General features: G+C 37.5%; 1 protein-coding gene and 1 long non-coding RNA gene across 2 annotated transcripts in view; both read left to right on the top strand.

The window, feature by feature from the left end:
* Positions 1 to 396: 396 nt before the first annotated feature.
* On the top strand, positions 397 to 4,314 carry LOC149783566 (uncharacterized). The gene is made up of 3 exons (XM_089933135.1): positions 397 to 548; positions 3,554 to 3,676; positions 4,119 to 4,314. Exons 1-3 carry the CDS (start codon positions 506 to 508, stop codon positions 4,229 to 4,231), a joined length of 279 nt encoding a protein of 92 aa, XP_089789261.1. The 5' UTR covers positions 397 to 505; the 3' UTR covers positions 4,232 to 4,314.
* Positions 4,315 to 5,911: 1,597 nt separating this feature from the next.
* LOC149783565 (uncharacterized) overlaps positions 5,912 to 16,166 on the top strand; it is a 34,968-nt gene continuing 24,713 nt past the window's right edge. Inside the window, exons 1-2 of the long non-coding RNA XR_016414035.1 lie at positions 5,912 to 6,049; positions 13,315 to 13,437. This is a non-coding gene — a long non-coding RNA (uncharacterized LOC149783565). The remainder of the gene's footprint in view (positions 6,050 to 13,314; positions 13,438 to 16,166) is intronic.

The following is a 16,166-nucleotide window of genomic DNA, read 5'->3' as shown; positions in this document are numbered from 1 at the left end:
TAATTGTATTTTATAAGATATCGAAGGCGTTTATAATTCTGGTTGACATTTTCTTTTTACTTTTTATCTACCCTAACTGTTCTGATAAAGAGGCATACCGTTATATAACCGCACTCGTTTCTCTTCTGGTACTAACCTTAATTATAGTATTATACCTTCTCTGCTTTTAACCTTAGTTTATTTTTGCTTTAAAAGCTAATTTTCAGTTAAGTATTATTTAAAAACAATAGAAACAACACCTTTCACTCTTGCATCTACATTGTTTATTTAACTAACTGTACACGTGGGAATACCCAGATGTAAAGTGACGTCATAGCCACATTTTGTTCACGTTCCATACGAAAATATGGGCTCGCTTTGCAATATCTTAAATGAAGCATTCACTGACCTAAATTTCGTAACTGACACCTAAACAATCCCAGCAAACGTCAAAATTTGGGCGGAGACAATTTATCTCGACCTATCGACCTCAGTCACATGATATTTGCTTTCGGAACAGGTGAGAATGAGGACATTAACTGGAATAGCCATTTTATTCTTAGTAATTGGTAAGTACATATGTCATTTAAATTGTTAGTTAGAACAGCATCTCATTAATGCTGGCGCGTGCCAAACTCTTCCTTAAATATTTAAAGTAATTTACAGAATGGTCATCTTCTATAGGCCAGAGGCGGTATGGGCCATTGTACGAACTAAAAACTTGGTCACATGACTCGTAATTCGGATAGGATCCTTGGTGGCCGGATTAAAAAGGGCTCGGTCTGGACAAGTGTTATTATTTGCTAAATTCATCGAAACCAATGAAACGTTCTGATTTTCTAATATATTGAAATAATGATTAAATAGTTTCATTTGACAACATGGTAAGAAGCATATGAAAACTTGATAATTTTGTTTTTATTTATTAACTTCAATCATCACTGCCTTCCAAAGTTTCTAGATCTTTTGCCCTTCAGTACGGTTGAGCTTTGACGCCATATGGGTGAATCATGAAAGCCTCAAAGTAACATGGATATTAGTCTGAGTCATCGTTGATGTTGGCGCGTACTAAGTCGATATGAAATATTTATAGGGATCAACAACCGCAGCGCCCTAAAATTTGTTTCGTCTCTTTTTCTTTTGAATTTTTCTTTCCCTCAGTCCTGGGTGGGCCTATGTATGTATGTATGTATGTATGTTTTGGAGTATTCAATTTGTATTGGTATCAGTGACATTTAAGAGGAATAGTTACTCATCACAACTGCACAAATATCAATCTATACCATAAACTTTCTAGCAGATTATGTAAAATGCAGAGAAACACAATGTTTTACTTTGATTAATGTTCTGAAAACAACGCTTGTCCCCCTATACAAAAATATTAAAAATATTAAAAAAAGTTAAAATGGTATGAATGTTACAAGAAGGTAAATAGTGAGACAGTGAGACACATCCATTATAAAAGAAACATTTACTCGTCAACAGTCCATTGATTTCGAGCTTTTTTGTGTTATGCTTTGAATTTATTTCAAATCTGTGAAGAATGTAAAAACAAATTAATGTATTTTGTAAACCAAACCTTAAATTAACGCTTGTTATCCGAGTGATAAGCAGGTATTGATATATTGAATATTTTCCATACAGTGTAAGTGCAATCAGACTTTTTGTGTTATTTCGGGGCAATAGCCATGCCGCCTTTAACTTTAATGACTACCCCTTATTACTGCTACGATTATCAACTAGGCCCGGTTGCTTTGTATTCAATGCGGTAGCCCGGATCAGTTTATATACACAGTTCATATCGATCAACTGGACAATCTTCGGATGTTTATACAATGCATGATGATTAAGGAAACAAACAGTGCCTGACGCAGTCACAATGTCACAACACTGCTAGCACTTGCAACCTGGAAGTGAATCCTACCATTCGGGCCACCGTGGCTAACAATGGTTGATCGAGAAGTTTTTGATGCATCGAACTATTGTTTCATTCGGAATTTCTCAGTCAAGTCTATGGTCAATCCAATCATAGCAATAGTTGATGTGTTCCGAAAAAATATTACTGTTTCGTTTTCGCCAAGAACATGTATGATTTTTCAGCAAATTACTGTGCCGACGTACATCCGAGGCAAATTATTTGCGTCGCAGTAGTAGATGAAATGATCCGAATGCACCTGCAGGCGACGAACGGTGTTCTCATGGCATATACATAGCCTGGTACAGTGTTTGAATTATACAGAGGAGAACAGAATTAAATAGAAAAGATGAGGAAAGAACGGAACAAATCTTAATATGTAAAAAACAAAATCATAACTATCCACAGTCTGAACGCATGATAAATGAATGTGTGCACTCATATGGTATGACTGGGCATTGATTGTTGGTACTATTTCCGTTTTGACTATACTACCGTTGAGTATAAAGTCCTCCTAATCAATGTACATCTGCTCTATATTGTGGTTTACTATTGCACATTGATCAACTGTGTGACACATCTACATGTTCAAAAAGTCATGCTTCTTTGTCAAAATTCAGAAGACTAGTATTTGTCTTTCTAAAAGGGGCCACTCATTCTTCTATCTACAAATACACATTTTTAGAAAGGCCCACTCATTCTTCTATCTACAAATACACATTTTTAGAAAGGCCCAATCATTCTTCTATCTACAAATACACATTTTTAGAAAGGCCCAATCATTCTTCTAGCTATAAATATACATTGTTAGAAAAGACCACTCATTCTTCTATCTACAAATACACATTTTTAGAAAGGCCCAATCATTCTTCTACCTATAAATATGCATTGTTAGAAAGGACCACTCATTCTTCTATCTACAAATACACATTTTTAGAAAGGCCCACTCATTCTTCTAGCTATAAATATACATTATTAGAAAGGACCACCCATTCTTCTAGCTATAAATATACATTATTAGAAAGGACCACCCATTCTTCGAGTAATAAATATTCATTCTTAGAAAAGACCACACACTCTGCTAGCTATAAATATGCATTTTTTAAAGGCCCACTCATTCCTCTAGTTATAAATATGCATTTGTAGAAAGGCACACCCACCTTTTAGCTATAAATATGCATTTTCAGAAAGGACCACCAATTCTTCTAGCTATAAATGTTGTTTCCTGATACATACAAAATAGACACAGAGGTACATATCGCTCTGACGTAGGCATTCAACATTTAACATAAATGTAGATGCAATATGCAATATCTCTATAGCTTAACACTAAACTGTATAAGTTTGCACCAAAGGTACAAGTGTCCTATTAGTTCACTCACTGTCACCACCGCTCCTCTTTGCTTAAAATGGAAAGGAGGGTAGAGGACATCAGCGGTGCTACAAGATTTATTGCGTAGAATTGTGACTTTTATTTGTGATATTTGTTCCCTAAAATTTCATTTTTCGACCCAATTTGAATTATTTTAATATTGTTTGTTATGAAATGTTATTATGAGTACAGTAAGATTTTCGAAGCTAAGATATCACATTTTCTCTGTCTCTCTCTCTCTCTTCTTCTCATAATGATGATTGTTATTATTATTATTATTATTTCAGCATGTATTCAATCTGAGATTTGCAATGATGTAAGCGACTGTACATACGAGACCTGCCATGAGGCTGGCTGGTTCCTCACCTGTTCTCACAGGATCTGTACATGTTCCCAGCACGCCAGTCTAAGTAAGTTGTCAATCACACACACACACACACACACACACACACACTTATGCGCGCATGCTGCATATCTCTTTCAACGTTCAGGTCATGTGTTTTCACTATCGCTTGAACATTGTTTCCGTATATTGTTCACACACAAAAAACAACATATGATTTCATTTAGAGTATGAATTGTAACGTATGAACGACAGAAATTATATATCTCTTGAGAAGTTTACAAATGCTGTTTTGTGTACCATCGCGACCAAACTTCCTCCACATAAACAACATAAACAATAAGAAATAAACATCAGCGACAACATACGCACAAACGTGACTAACTAACAATTATATAAAAATAAATTAGGATGAAACGTTTTAGTTATATATTAAACGCGTATTTTGAAGCCTAAAGACCATCTTCTCATTATTGTTGTTGTTATTATTATTATTATTATTATTTCAGTTTGTACACACGACAGTGAATGTCTACAATCACAGCTACTTGGTCCTTGTCCGAACGGTTTACGTTGGTACTGCCGTGAGTCTGACGGAACCTGTCACTGTCGCAGAAACTAATTTGAGACCCTATTCAACTTTTGTTTCCAAAAGCAGTGTGCTTTGACTTGTGTGATGAATCATTAAAGTCGGCATGAAACATCTGATTGATTTATTTTTCCTTACATTGATACAGGAAGTTTGCACTATTTTATTCTCAGATTTAACCACTACGGTGGCCCAGTGATTAGAACGTCCGCCTCGGATGCGTGAGATCGCGGGTTCGAACCCAAGTCGAGTCATACCAAAAACTTATAACAATGGTACTATTAGCTGCCTCGCTAGGTGCTCAGCATTAAGAGGTTAGTGTTAGGACTGGTCGGCCTGGTGTCAGGATGACGTGCCTGGGTGGGACATCATGATATTTGTCTGCAGCATGGTGCCCCAATATTATAGAACTCTATAAACTGCCACACTGCAAACATAGTAGCGATATGACTGAACAACCGTTAAAGCTACTTTAAAAATCCAACTCAAACACACACACACACACTATTTACTACAATTTGTTTTTAAAAGTAAGGACCAGAAGTCCTTGATGAACTAGTCGCTGAAGGAGGCATCTCAACTGAAATCCAGTTTTAATAAATGTCAATGTATTGACGATTGTGGTTCATTTACAACTACAATGATGGAGTGTACTTTTCGGTAATTGCAATATGCGAAACCAAATTGCTTGCCAGGTTACACCATTTAACAGCTGGTTAAATTAAGGTGTTTCGGATGGCATTTTTGTACACATAAGTATAATCTTCTTAGGGTAGTTTGTGCAGTTATTGTTTGAATGTTTTGGAACGTCCACTCTATATTGACACCATTCAGCCACTATTGTGCTAAGTGTTCGTAAAGCACTACCACAATAGTTGTATGCATGCAGTTTTTCTCGAAATAGAATAATGTTTTTAATGGTTCAACCACACATTATGTGACATGACTGCTAGCAGTAGCGTCTAGAATAATGGAATCAACTGAAAAACACTGCTGTCAAATATGGACCATGATAACACATTTTTATGAATGGTGAAACACGTTTCGTGACGTATGTAACCGTAATGCTTTCATGACTGTATTGGCTGCATAATTTAAAAACTGAGCTACATGCAAGACAAAGCATATCACATTTGAAGGAAAGCCAATTCATAATTTTGACTGAATGGTTTAGTTCTTCTCAGAACCTAATTTTCTATAAATAGTGCAGTACTTAACCTTTACACATGCATAGCCTGTCTTATATGACATGCTTTCAATAGTGTCTGAAGCATTGAGCTAGGCCCGAAGTGTAAAATGTATTTGTCTGAATTATGTAGCAATTTAAAAGACGAATCCATAATATAAATTATAATACCCTGCAGATTATAAATGATCACAGTGACCTAATTTTACGGAAATTATACTACCCTGCAGGCAAGACCACTTTATAAACTAAACTAAATGAGAATTATCAGTGATTATAAATGATCACAGTGACTTAATTTTACGGAATGTTTTAAAATCCCTCTAATTATCTAATAAACAAAATAGAGAAGATGATGACGATTATGGCTATAACTGTATGATGATGATACTATATCGACGAGGACGATGACGCTGATGATGAATGAACTGGCACAAATAAGAGCCCAACATTAGATGCACAAGACATAATGTGCCAAACAATCCTAAACAAGATAAGATAAGTCTGTAAGACTAAGTCGTGACAACGTACACGAATCAAATTATCTGAATTTTATCCCTGTCACGTAATGTCTTGAAGATTTCATCAGTCGGATTTCATTTTATCATTCACTCTCGCCGAAACAATGTGGACGTTTGTGCTGCTCCTTGCGTGTTCCCTAGTGGGTAGGTACAATTTTCGTAATTTTTGTCCATTTTAGTGGAAAAAATAAAATCCATTGAATTTCGGTAGCGCGTGTCAGGCTTCTATAATGGCAGAGGATAAGCTGACCCTGTAAGGTTCTTTTGCAGAAATGACTTCATAACGAAACTTATAAAATAGGCAAGCGAGACCTTCGAGTTTACTTCTGTCTATACAAACCCATTTTACTAACAAAGTAAATGTCGATCTAATGCTCCCAGATCGACTTGCAACCACAGGTTGGCATCACAATATATATAACACATATATGTCATTATACATGGACATAATAAAATATAATAACTGTAATGTAGATTAAAGTTATCGGGACTTGAAGGAATTTGGTATAATATTAGTAAATCTACATATTTGTTTCTACTTTATACCATACTTCAAATTTATGACTGGTTGAAATTTAAAAGTATTAGGTCAAGTACTGCTTTGTTTCAAAATATGTTTAGATAATATAAACTGAAACTGAAATAAATGTGGAATTGTCCTTAAATTTTTCTCTTCTACATAAAGCGCACGCTCAGTCATTACATGTTATTCCTTAAACTTTCCTTTTCAGGTTCTAAGTCTATGATTGTATGTTCGAGATTTTGTAAGATGCGTTTCATAGTTTGCTATGCAAAATAAGAATAGATACTTCTCCAAAATTAGATGATTTTAAATACCATTATATTATGAGAACGTGTTGCTTGACTGATCATTGTTTCCTTTTTTTATTATTTATTTTGGATTTGGAGGGGCAAATCTATATAATTTTGTGTTTTGTAGGAATTCCAGACATAAATAACGTCCTTATTTTGTTTTATAGATTTGTCTATCTGTAATAATATCTTGCGACATTTTCAATTAAAATCTAACAAGTGCAAAAATCAAGAATAGGTTATTAGTATGTATGGCCTTTCAAACATTATAACATCTACATACATTCTGAGAGTGAATTAAATCCTTGAACATAGTAGATGTATACAAACGGCTGACTCTGGAGTACAATTTGTGGTTTTAATATTGGTATAAATGCTATTAATTGCTGCTATGTAGCCGTTACAAAACATAAATAATTTCGTAAATCCAGACCTCTGAATAAAGGTGAATAAATGCTGATTTAACGACAACGGAAAAAAATATTTATCCTGGTCTTCGTCTAAATGATCACTGGCATTTAATCGTACTCATCTAGGTCTGACATTCTCTCCAGACGTTACTTGATACAATCGCATTGCTAATTTAATTTTGAACACGTCATCTCATCTGAAAATACTGAGAAAATTAAAATTTTCTTTCAATAGCTCAGCATTGCACCCTTTCCACTTTTCTTTCATTCGCCGTGCTCTCGAATATGACGATGTAATACGGGATAACTACATTATACGAGCCACAAAAATAGAAGAAGACAAAACGTAGATGCAGCGAGAATTGGCAATTAAGCTTGTCAAAAATGTTAACCGTACCTACACCTTGGCAGATCGAACAGATATTTTGGTGCTTCGGGTCTGTGAATTTCATTGTATGCGGCGGAAAGCTACCGCATCCAATCAACATTAATCTGTTAAATTCTGAACACTGTTCATACATCGTCGAGGCAAGGGAAGCACACAGCCTGAATGGACCCATAAATAAGAAATTTTCCACTGGCGGTCCGTGTTTATACAAATACCTTTCACTCAAATATACATGTAATGGCTTCTCTCTGGTACGAAGTCATACCTTCGATCTTAAACTTACAAAGTATCTTTTCTGAAGTCAATTGCATTCACCATTTTCGGCCGATGTGCATGCACCGCTGTTAAACGCTATTGGTTAGTTGGCATTGCATACTAAGGGAGGCAACTCATGAAATCCAATAGATATCGCTAGGACAAAACACTAAAGTATCTGCTAGATATTCCAAGGTGTAGATAGAGTAAACATATAGAAACCTTGGCTTGCGAAGATGTTCCTACGTTGGGAAAAGAAATAAACAAAACTGAGATTCAACTTTAAGATTAAAGTGTAGCGAAACACCTATAAAACATAAATATTGCTGATTCTTCCCTATGGTCTTGTGGAAAAATAGAAAGTACGAAATATATTTTTGCTACATTGTTAAAATTATGTTGCAACTACATCGTAATGTAAATGTTCTTAAAAGTGCACGATTTCCTGATTCTGGGCTAAAGATTTGCTATTTAGTAATCGTAGTCCTACAGCTACTCAGATTTGCTATTCAAAGTCTTATTCCCAATGACTATTTTGTTTATCTAATGCTGGATAACTTGACCTTATATGATCCTCATGGAATACAAGAACCAAATATGTAATTGATGCGATAATTGTTAATTAGGTTTGTCAAGACTGGTTTACTGCTTAGTGAATAAGGGTGGGGAACAAATATAGATATACAACTCATAATCCAAACATAAGGCAGGGTTAATAACAAATGTTACGCAGTCCAGTCAAGAGCACTACAGTATTAGCAAATATTACCCAGTATTATATAGACTGCTAAATACAAATTTTACATAGTCTTATATATACCGCTAATAAGGAAAAATATACAGTCTTATTTTGACGGATAATAATAAATATTACCAAGTCTAATACGAACAAAAATCAGCCTGTGAAAGCAAACCATCAAAGGTTTTTCTGTAGTTGTTGTTCCTTTTTCAACAAGCTATAAACCTGACTTAGTTCCTCGTCTGAATTATGACACAAAGAGTCCAAAGTAATGCATTTCATTCCATAGCCCGATGCATAAATATTACATATTGTCAAAGCCAGAATAGGCCGACATAACGCGAGTCATAAAAACACAGGGGTTGTATCTCGTGTGTTCAAAATTAGTACTATTTTGAACATAATGTTTTGGCGACAACTGCCGCTTTTCAAATCGTAAGCATTGCAGCATTTTGTTTTCGTCAATCGGTTGAATTTGGTATGCGTTTTACACCAATATTGGTGACGAAAACCTTAGATGTGCAGAAAAACCAGACAGCTGGGTATATAGTCATTACACTATTCATTTAGTCATTTCACTAAGTATTTGGTCATTACGTCATGCATTTGGTCATTACATGATGTATTTAGTCGTTACACCGTGCATTTGGTCATTACACCATGTATTTAGTCAGCACACCGCGTATTTCGTCATTACGCAATGTATTTTTGGTCATTACACTATTTGTGTATTTCGTCATTACACTATTTTTTTGGTCCAGGTGATTTTTGGTGAGCAAAGCAAAAACGACACATTGCAATTAATTAATTAAAACTGATAGTAGAACATACACTGCATCACTGTGATCATAATTAGGTACAATATTTAAGCAACTGCCAGCAGAACAAGCAATGATGTTTATTTTCTTCGCTTCTCAAACTTCACCAAATTATGACAAAATCTAAAATATTTGAACTGTAAATAAAAACAACCCCATGAAATGCACATGAAATTGCATTCACATATGACGGCCCACTACAATGTTCATATATTCAAACCATAGTACGCACTGACATTGTGAATGAATAAGCTCAACTTTACAGATGCATGTTTAAAGGGGTTAATTCAAAAGTGAATACTAATCGTCTTGGACATTGTCATTGTTATATCAGTTAGAATAATTTACACTGCACATATTCTGCTCAGCTCATTTATAGTCAGAAGGCCAAAGTGCTTGTACACTGGGGACAATGGGAATTTAACATGGGGAAATTTAACATGGGTGGGACTATAGAGGGACAAGGGAAAGTTTAACATATGTTGAGACTTTATAGAGACAAGGGGAATCGAACATAGGTATGTATAGAGCCAATGGATTGGGAATATATAGGAACAAGAGGAATTGAACAGGGGTGCCACAATATTTGTCTGCATTTGCGTTTGTCTGTAGGTAAAAAGATAGAGATGTGTCTATAAAAACTTCGTTTTCAGACTTTGTAAAATAGTGTGTGTGTGTGTGTTTGTCCGAAGGAAAAAAATAGAGGTGTACCTATAAGCACTTCGTTTCCCTGGCTTGTAATATAGTCCGTGTGTTTATTTTGTGAATGAGTGATAATAAACTGTTTTTGTAGGTAAAAGGTGAACATGCGTGCTTCTTTTAGGTCCAAGCGTTCCATGTTTTGATGATGGTGTGGGTTTTGTTAGTTTTTGTTTAAAGGGTGTTTTCCTTCACGTTCGTGTTTCAGGCATATAAAGCATAGCGTTCGTCAGTCTGGCTACCCTCGTTGACCTGTCAACACATTCAAACATTGAATAGAACACAGAAGATAATGGAATTCCAGATGCATCTGGAAATGATCGTCGCCTCCTGGAAGAACTATTGCTGAAGAAGAAGAATCTGACATAGAGGTGGAGAAGGAAACATAAAAGGGTATGATTCTTCTGATGAGACCCATTTGTCATGTGAATCCTGTGGTGAAGGTACCATTACAAAAGCCACTGCAAGCCTTCCCGGTGACTCGTACCGAAGATTGGGACTTGCAGCTGGAGCTACAACCCCAGCGACCACAACATCAACAGTATCATAACATACGTGAATGGGATGCAGTCTTCACAATCCCTGAGACTGAAGACTGAGAGAGTGAAGCGAATCATCCCTCTTCATCACTCCCCACCTTTACCATTTCGGGGGAGAACGATTGGATTTGTAGATGTGTGTGAGGTGCTCGGCCTGGGAGGCTCGGGGATTAACCAGGTGCAAGTGAAGTTCACAAACAAAGCAGCCCTTCTCAGTGCTAACCAGATCTCCAGAAAAGAGAGACTGATCATCTGCCAAAAAAGTTTAATGGTTGTGTTTGTGTGAATGTGGAGTAGTGTGACTATGAACACTCACTCTTTTGATGATGTGAGTGTGTGTGTGTGTGTGCTCGCGCGCGCCTACTTTTGTGTGTATATGTGTGTTTGTGTGTGTATGTGTGATCGCCTACGTTTGCGTGTGTATGTGTTTTTTCCTTAACAGAAAAATATCCCTAAAACCAAAATATAGTGTTTGTGTGTGTATTCGTGTGCGCGTACGTTTTGGCTTGTGTGTATTTTTGTTTGTGTTTGTGTGCGTGCGCATACGTGTGTATTGGTCTTTGTTTGTACCTATAAAACTCCCTTTGTCCCTATCAAATTAATTTTACCTAATTACCTACAGTAGCGCGTATTCAGGTCAGACACTTAGTCTCTGGTAAATATTGACCATGAAATACAAAACTAGGGACATAGAGATAGGGACATAGAAAAGGGACATTATGTAGACACATTTAGGGGCATTGTAGAGACAGTAAATCTATGCAAAATTTTTAATCCGCATAGCTATAGCGTACCTTACCATATATCCCTAAATACACAAATATTCTAAAGCATAACGGATCACACAGACTAGCCCAGATGACTACACAAATCTTAAAATAACTTACGTATAATTAACTATGTGAGCTCCTCCTGCTCGGTTCAACTGAAGCTCGGAGCCTCTCGGACACATCTCTTGGTCTTGCTTGTAAGTGTGTGTGTATTTTTGTTTGTGTTTGTGTACTTGCACGTACGTGTGTGTGTATTTTCGTTTGTCTGCCTGCGCGTACGTGTGTGTATGTGTATGTGCACGCGCGTACGTTTGTGTGTTTGTGTGTATGTGTTTGTGTGCGCGCGCACGTTTGTGTGTGTGTATGTGTATGTACATGTGTGCGTGTGTACGTTTGTGTTTGTTTGTTGTTGTGTGTGTGAGTGAGCACGTACGTTTGTGTGTTTCTGTTTGTTTTGTCCTTAACAAAAAACACTTGTCCTAAAACACAAAAAAAGTTTGCATTAGTGTGTTGGCTTGTAAATATTTATTTTAAGTGAGCACATTTCACAATGATGATGTTTGGTTGGTAATATGGGTAGTTAGTGAGAGGGGATGATTTACTTCACGTCCGTGTTTGAGGTACATAAAGTGTAGAGTTCGTAAATCGCACTTTTCAACACTGAATAAACCACAACTATATTGACAAAATGATGACATTGCAAGTGGTAGTGGCTGACCTGGCCATGGTGGTGGAGATAATGATTAGAGTGGAGTATAGTGTATACAGCCCTCACAGATTAAAGATGGAGATACATAATTTTGAAGACTACGAAGGAAATGCTAAGAAGAAGGATAAGAGGAATAGGAGCGAATGAGAGCCTACAATGCTAAACTTGAAAAAGAAGAGGAGAATGAGGAAAGGAAAAGGAAGAGAAGGAGGAGGTGAATGGGAATAAGAATAAGAAGACAAAAGTAATGGATAAGACTAGACGATGGTGAAGAAGAAGAATGGATGAGAGAAATTTAAAAACGTTAAACGACCCTTTTCCGGGCCCCTGCATTGCCTCGAAAAGATATATATTCTCTCTTGCCTGAAATTTTTTTATTCGGTTTTTGTGTGTGATAGATTTATGTTCATAAATCTGTTTGTGTAATATGTCTATATCTCTATTTCTATAACCTTGTCTCTAACCACGTCTCTACGTCTATGTCTCCATTTGTCCCCAGAGTAACGTGTTTTCGGGTCATCCCTTGCCACACTGTTCCGCCTGATTGAGGTCAGCCATTTGCAACATTGTTGCCAGTGTCCAGTAGCGTGACGTCACTCTTGTTCAATTCCTCTTGTCCCCATACAATAACCACCCCATATACATCACTATGTTTCAATTCCCCATGTCCGTTATACAGTCCCAATCTATGTTAGACTTTCCCTTGTCCAGCTATAGTCCCACCCATGTTAAATTTCCCCCATGTTGAATTCCCTGGGGGTACAAGCACTCAGATTTAACATAAAAGCCCCATTGTTCGTATATCGACCCCATTCACTTCTGCCAGTACACTGCCCTGACAGTTGCATTCATCTCGGGAAAGAACTATGATGATAAACTTGAAGTATATGCAGGGATTATATTGCTTTCTTCTTAAAGGGTGATAACTCTACAGGTGCATATCCATACACCATTTTATGTATCTTTTTAGTTTTATATGATTTTGGAGACACCGTCCTTAATACCTAGATAAATAGATTCAAACCGCAATGAAAGTCCAGAAGTATCACGTAATTACCTGTTTTAAAGACCTGTTAATCCTTCAAATACCGTACCAAAAATATTCAAATGAATCTGTCCAGACTTACTTATCTTTGAATATCTTTTTGGCCATTTCCCAGGAGGGGCTGTACATTACACGTTTGATTATGCCTTGGTGTTATAGCAACGCGTCATTTGATAAAACACTCTTCCTCTCTGACTTCTTCCATTCTTAATCTTTCTTTGCAGTATGCAGCCGCGCATGCACCACTGTAGCAGAATGTAATAGTGGCTCGGTCATTTGTGGGACTGGGTGGCACATGCAGTGTGATCACAGTATATGTACCTGTGCCCTGGATGGACAGATTCTTGGTTTGTATAACGAATAGTCTTTTAATATAATTAGCCCTTGAATTGCAAAAGACATTTGCTTTGATAAATAGATTTCTGACACCCGTTGGACCCGTGCTACACAATTTTTATTCTTGTAAAGAACGCTGTGTATTGTTATTTCAGTACCACAGCCACATGTCCAACTGATGATTCAATTCCGCTTGCCAAGAGGGCCAGCTCACGTGTACATTCAGATCTATAATTACTGGACTACCAGTTGTTTACAATTATTGGACTACTTGACAGTCTGCATCAATCTTCCCAATATGACGTATATCCCATCCCATATTTTTTGCTCCTTTTATTTTGGACAGAGAGTCAGTGTCCCATATACTGCATTCTTTGCATTATGGCACATTTTTAAGACAAGCATACTTGACATGGCATGTTGCTGTCTCTGTCCTTGCTATCCTATTCAAGCATTGGTTGTTGTTGTTGTGGGGTTTAACGCTATTTTTCAGCACACTATAGGCTATGTATGGCGGCTAGTATTAATGGTGGAGGAAGAACCCGGGAAAACCCCGGGAAGAACCACCGACCCCCGAGAAGCTACTGGCAATCTTTCTCACATACCCACATTGGTCGAATCCTAGACTCGAACCCACGCAGACAGAGGTGAGATGGCAGTGATCCGTAACAGAGAGCGCTTTAGACCACTCGGCAACTCGGGGCCCCTTCAAGCATTGGGATCTCCTTGCTAATACTGATGATACGCATACCATTAAACGTCATATTTAGGGCCCTACCCCAGACGGTCGTACAAATATCCCCTACCCCATAAAAATAGAAAGGACCGACAACGTCAGATGAAAGGATCTGAACGTACACGTGAGCTGGCCGTCTTGGCAAGCGGAATTGAATCCTCAGCTAGACGCATGGCTGTAATAGTAGTAAATAGGGCCACCTTAGGGACAATGGGAATTAGCATTACAGACCCCCCCTGGGCCACTATAGGGACAATGGAAATTTAACATGGAGAAAAACGCTGGGCCACTCTAGGGACAATGGGAATTTAACATGGGGAATAGAGTTTAGGCTTGTCTAGGGACAAGGGAAATTAACATGAGGAATAGAGTTTGGGCTTGTTTAGGGACAAGGGGAATTGAATATGAGATTTTTTTTTAAAAAAAAAATTTAAAAAAAGGGGTAGGCAATTGAAAAGTCGTTCTCTTTTCGAGAAATATGCGTGGCCCTAAAAAGGGCCTTTGGGTTTATGTTAATGTATCCATTAACATAAAGGGCACCGCATTGGTCTTCTTCTTGTCCTTAGGCTGCGTCTCACTGTTGGCCCGTAAATCAGGACTCTTTTGAGGCATCCTTGTCTTTCTACGTAGATCCTACGTATCCACAGACTGGTGTCTGTCCTGTGGACAACGGTCCACTTGGATCGGACATACATGGGTATGTCCGTCCGGAACATCATGGAAGACACAAGCGTAGAAGATTGCACATCGGTCCACATCTTGAAGCGACGAGAACAGGTGAATCAATGCAGTGAACTGAGCTTATTTATAGGTAGAGGAAGGATTGAAACGGATTGAGTTCATTCACCAATCCGAACACGCGTTACAAAATTCAGTCAGCCCGCATCCAATCCGAAGAGAGCAGTCTGTGACGTCATGTAGTCTATATAGATTCGCTAGCGCTTGTGTGCAGTCAATTTATGCGACAGTGATTCAACATGACGGAAATTCAGAAAACGATCCATTGGGGTGCACCAACAGGGGAGACTGCCCAAGGGAACCCGGACTTACTTTCAGAAGAGGTGAATTGGGATTTTGTGGATTTTCTCTCCTCGCAAGAATTTGTTACGGAACCTTCGTTACCTTCTTCATACCGCAAGTGGAGAATTTTAGACAGAAACAGAAAGAAGAATTGGAGAAATTTATACAACGACAAATAACAGCAACAACAGCATTAAGAAGTAGCAGCAAAGAAACAAGAGGGTGAAAATCAAACGGTCACGGTACTGTTGGACATTTTAGCGGAGTTAAGAAGTCTGAAACAAATGTATCAGACTTCTTTATTACGACCGAAGAGAATACGACCTTCCCGAGCTAAACACTCCAACCCTGTGACTAAGCCTACCGTACCACCCTTAGTGATTTCAACCCAATCATCATTAACATTACGCAGTCCAGAAGTAGGCCTTGGCCGTGGCAAAGGCTTAAGGCAGTTAAAGTTGATTGCTTAAACTCACCCCTACACCATAAAGAAAAAAAGGCCCTTTTCAGGGCCAGCCACATTTCTCGAAAAGAAATACAATTTCAATTTGCCAATAACTCCAAAAAAAATAGTAAACAGCCCATTTTACCCTTATAGTACGTGTCTTTGTATGAGTGCGTGAGTGTACGTTCTTATTTTAAAATGAAAACTCAAAGACACTTACCTTATATCATTAATTTATTCTTTTATCCATTGTTACAACCCAATTCACAATTCACAACACATAACTATAATAAAAAGTTCATTGACTTCTTCTTCCTTCTTCTTTAGTCTCTCTGTTTTTTAAATTTCTTCACCGTCTTTTCCTCATTTTCTTCCCTTCTTCTTTTCTTCTCCTGTTTCTTTGCCTCTTGTAAATATAATTGTCTTCTTTCTTCCTCTTCTTCCTCTGAAGAATCCCTCTCTTCTTCCGAAGAATCCCTCTCTTCTTCTGAAGAATCCTTCTTTTCTTCTGACTCCTCTTGTTTCTTTTTTGGGCAATC

Source organism: Sinohyriopsis cumingii, chromosome 14 (assembly GCF_028554795.1).
Source record: "Sinohyriopsis cumingii isolate HCF-2022 chromosome 14, ASM2855479v2, whole genome shotgun sequence".
NCBI classification, from domain to species: domain Eukaryota; kingdom Metazoa; phylum Mollusca; class Bivalvia; order Unionida; family Unionidae; genus Sinohyriopsis; species Sinohyriopsis cumingii.
The sequence above is the reverse complement of the archived record's forward strand: the minus strand, read 5'-3'. Positions and strand labels throughout refer to the sequence as shown.

Bases quoted from the DNA above. Each gene is read 5' to 3' on its own strand.
- LOC149783566 (XM_089933135.1), top strand. From the start codon at position 506: ATGAGGACATTAACTGGAATAGCCATTTTATTCTTAGTAATTG. The intron at 549-3,553 runs GTAAGTACATAT...TTATTATTTCAG, and splicing joins CATTTTATTCTTAGTAATTG to CATGTATTCAATCTGAGATT. The intron at 3,677-4,118 runs GTAAGTTGTCAA...TTATTATTTCAG, and splicing joins TTCCCAGCACGCCAGTCTAA to TTTGTACACACGACAGTGAA.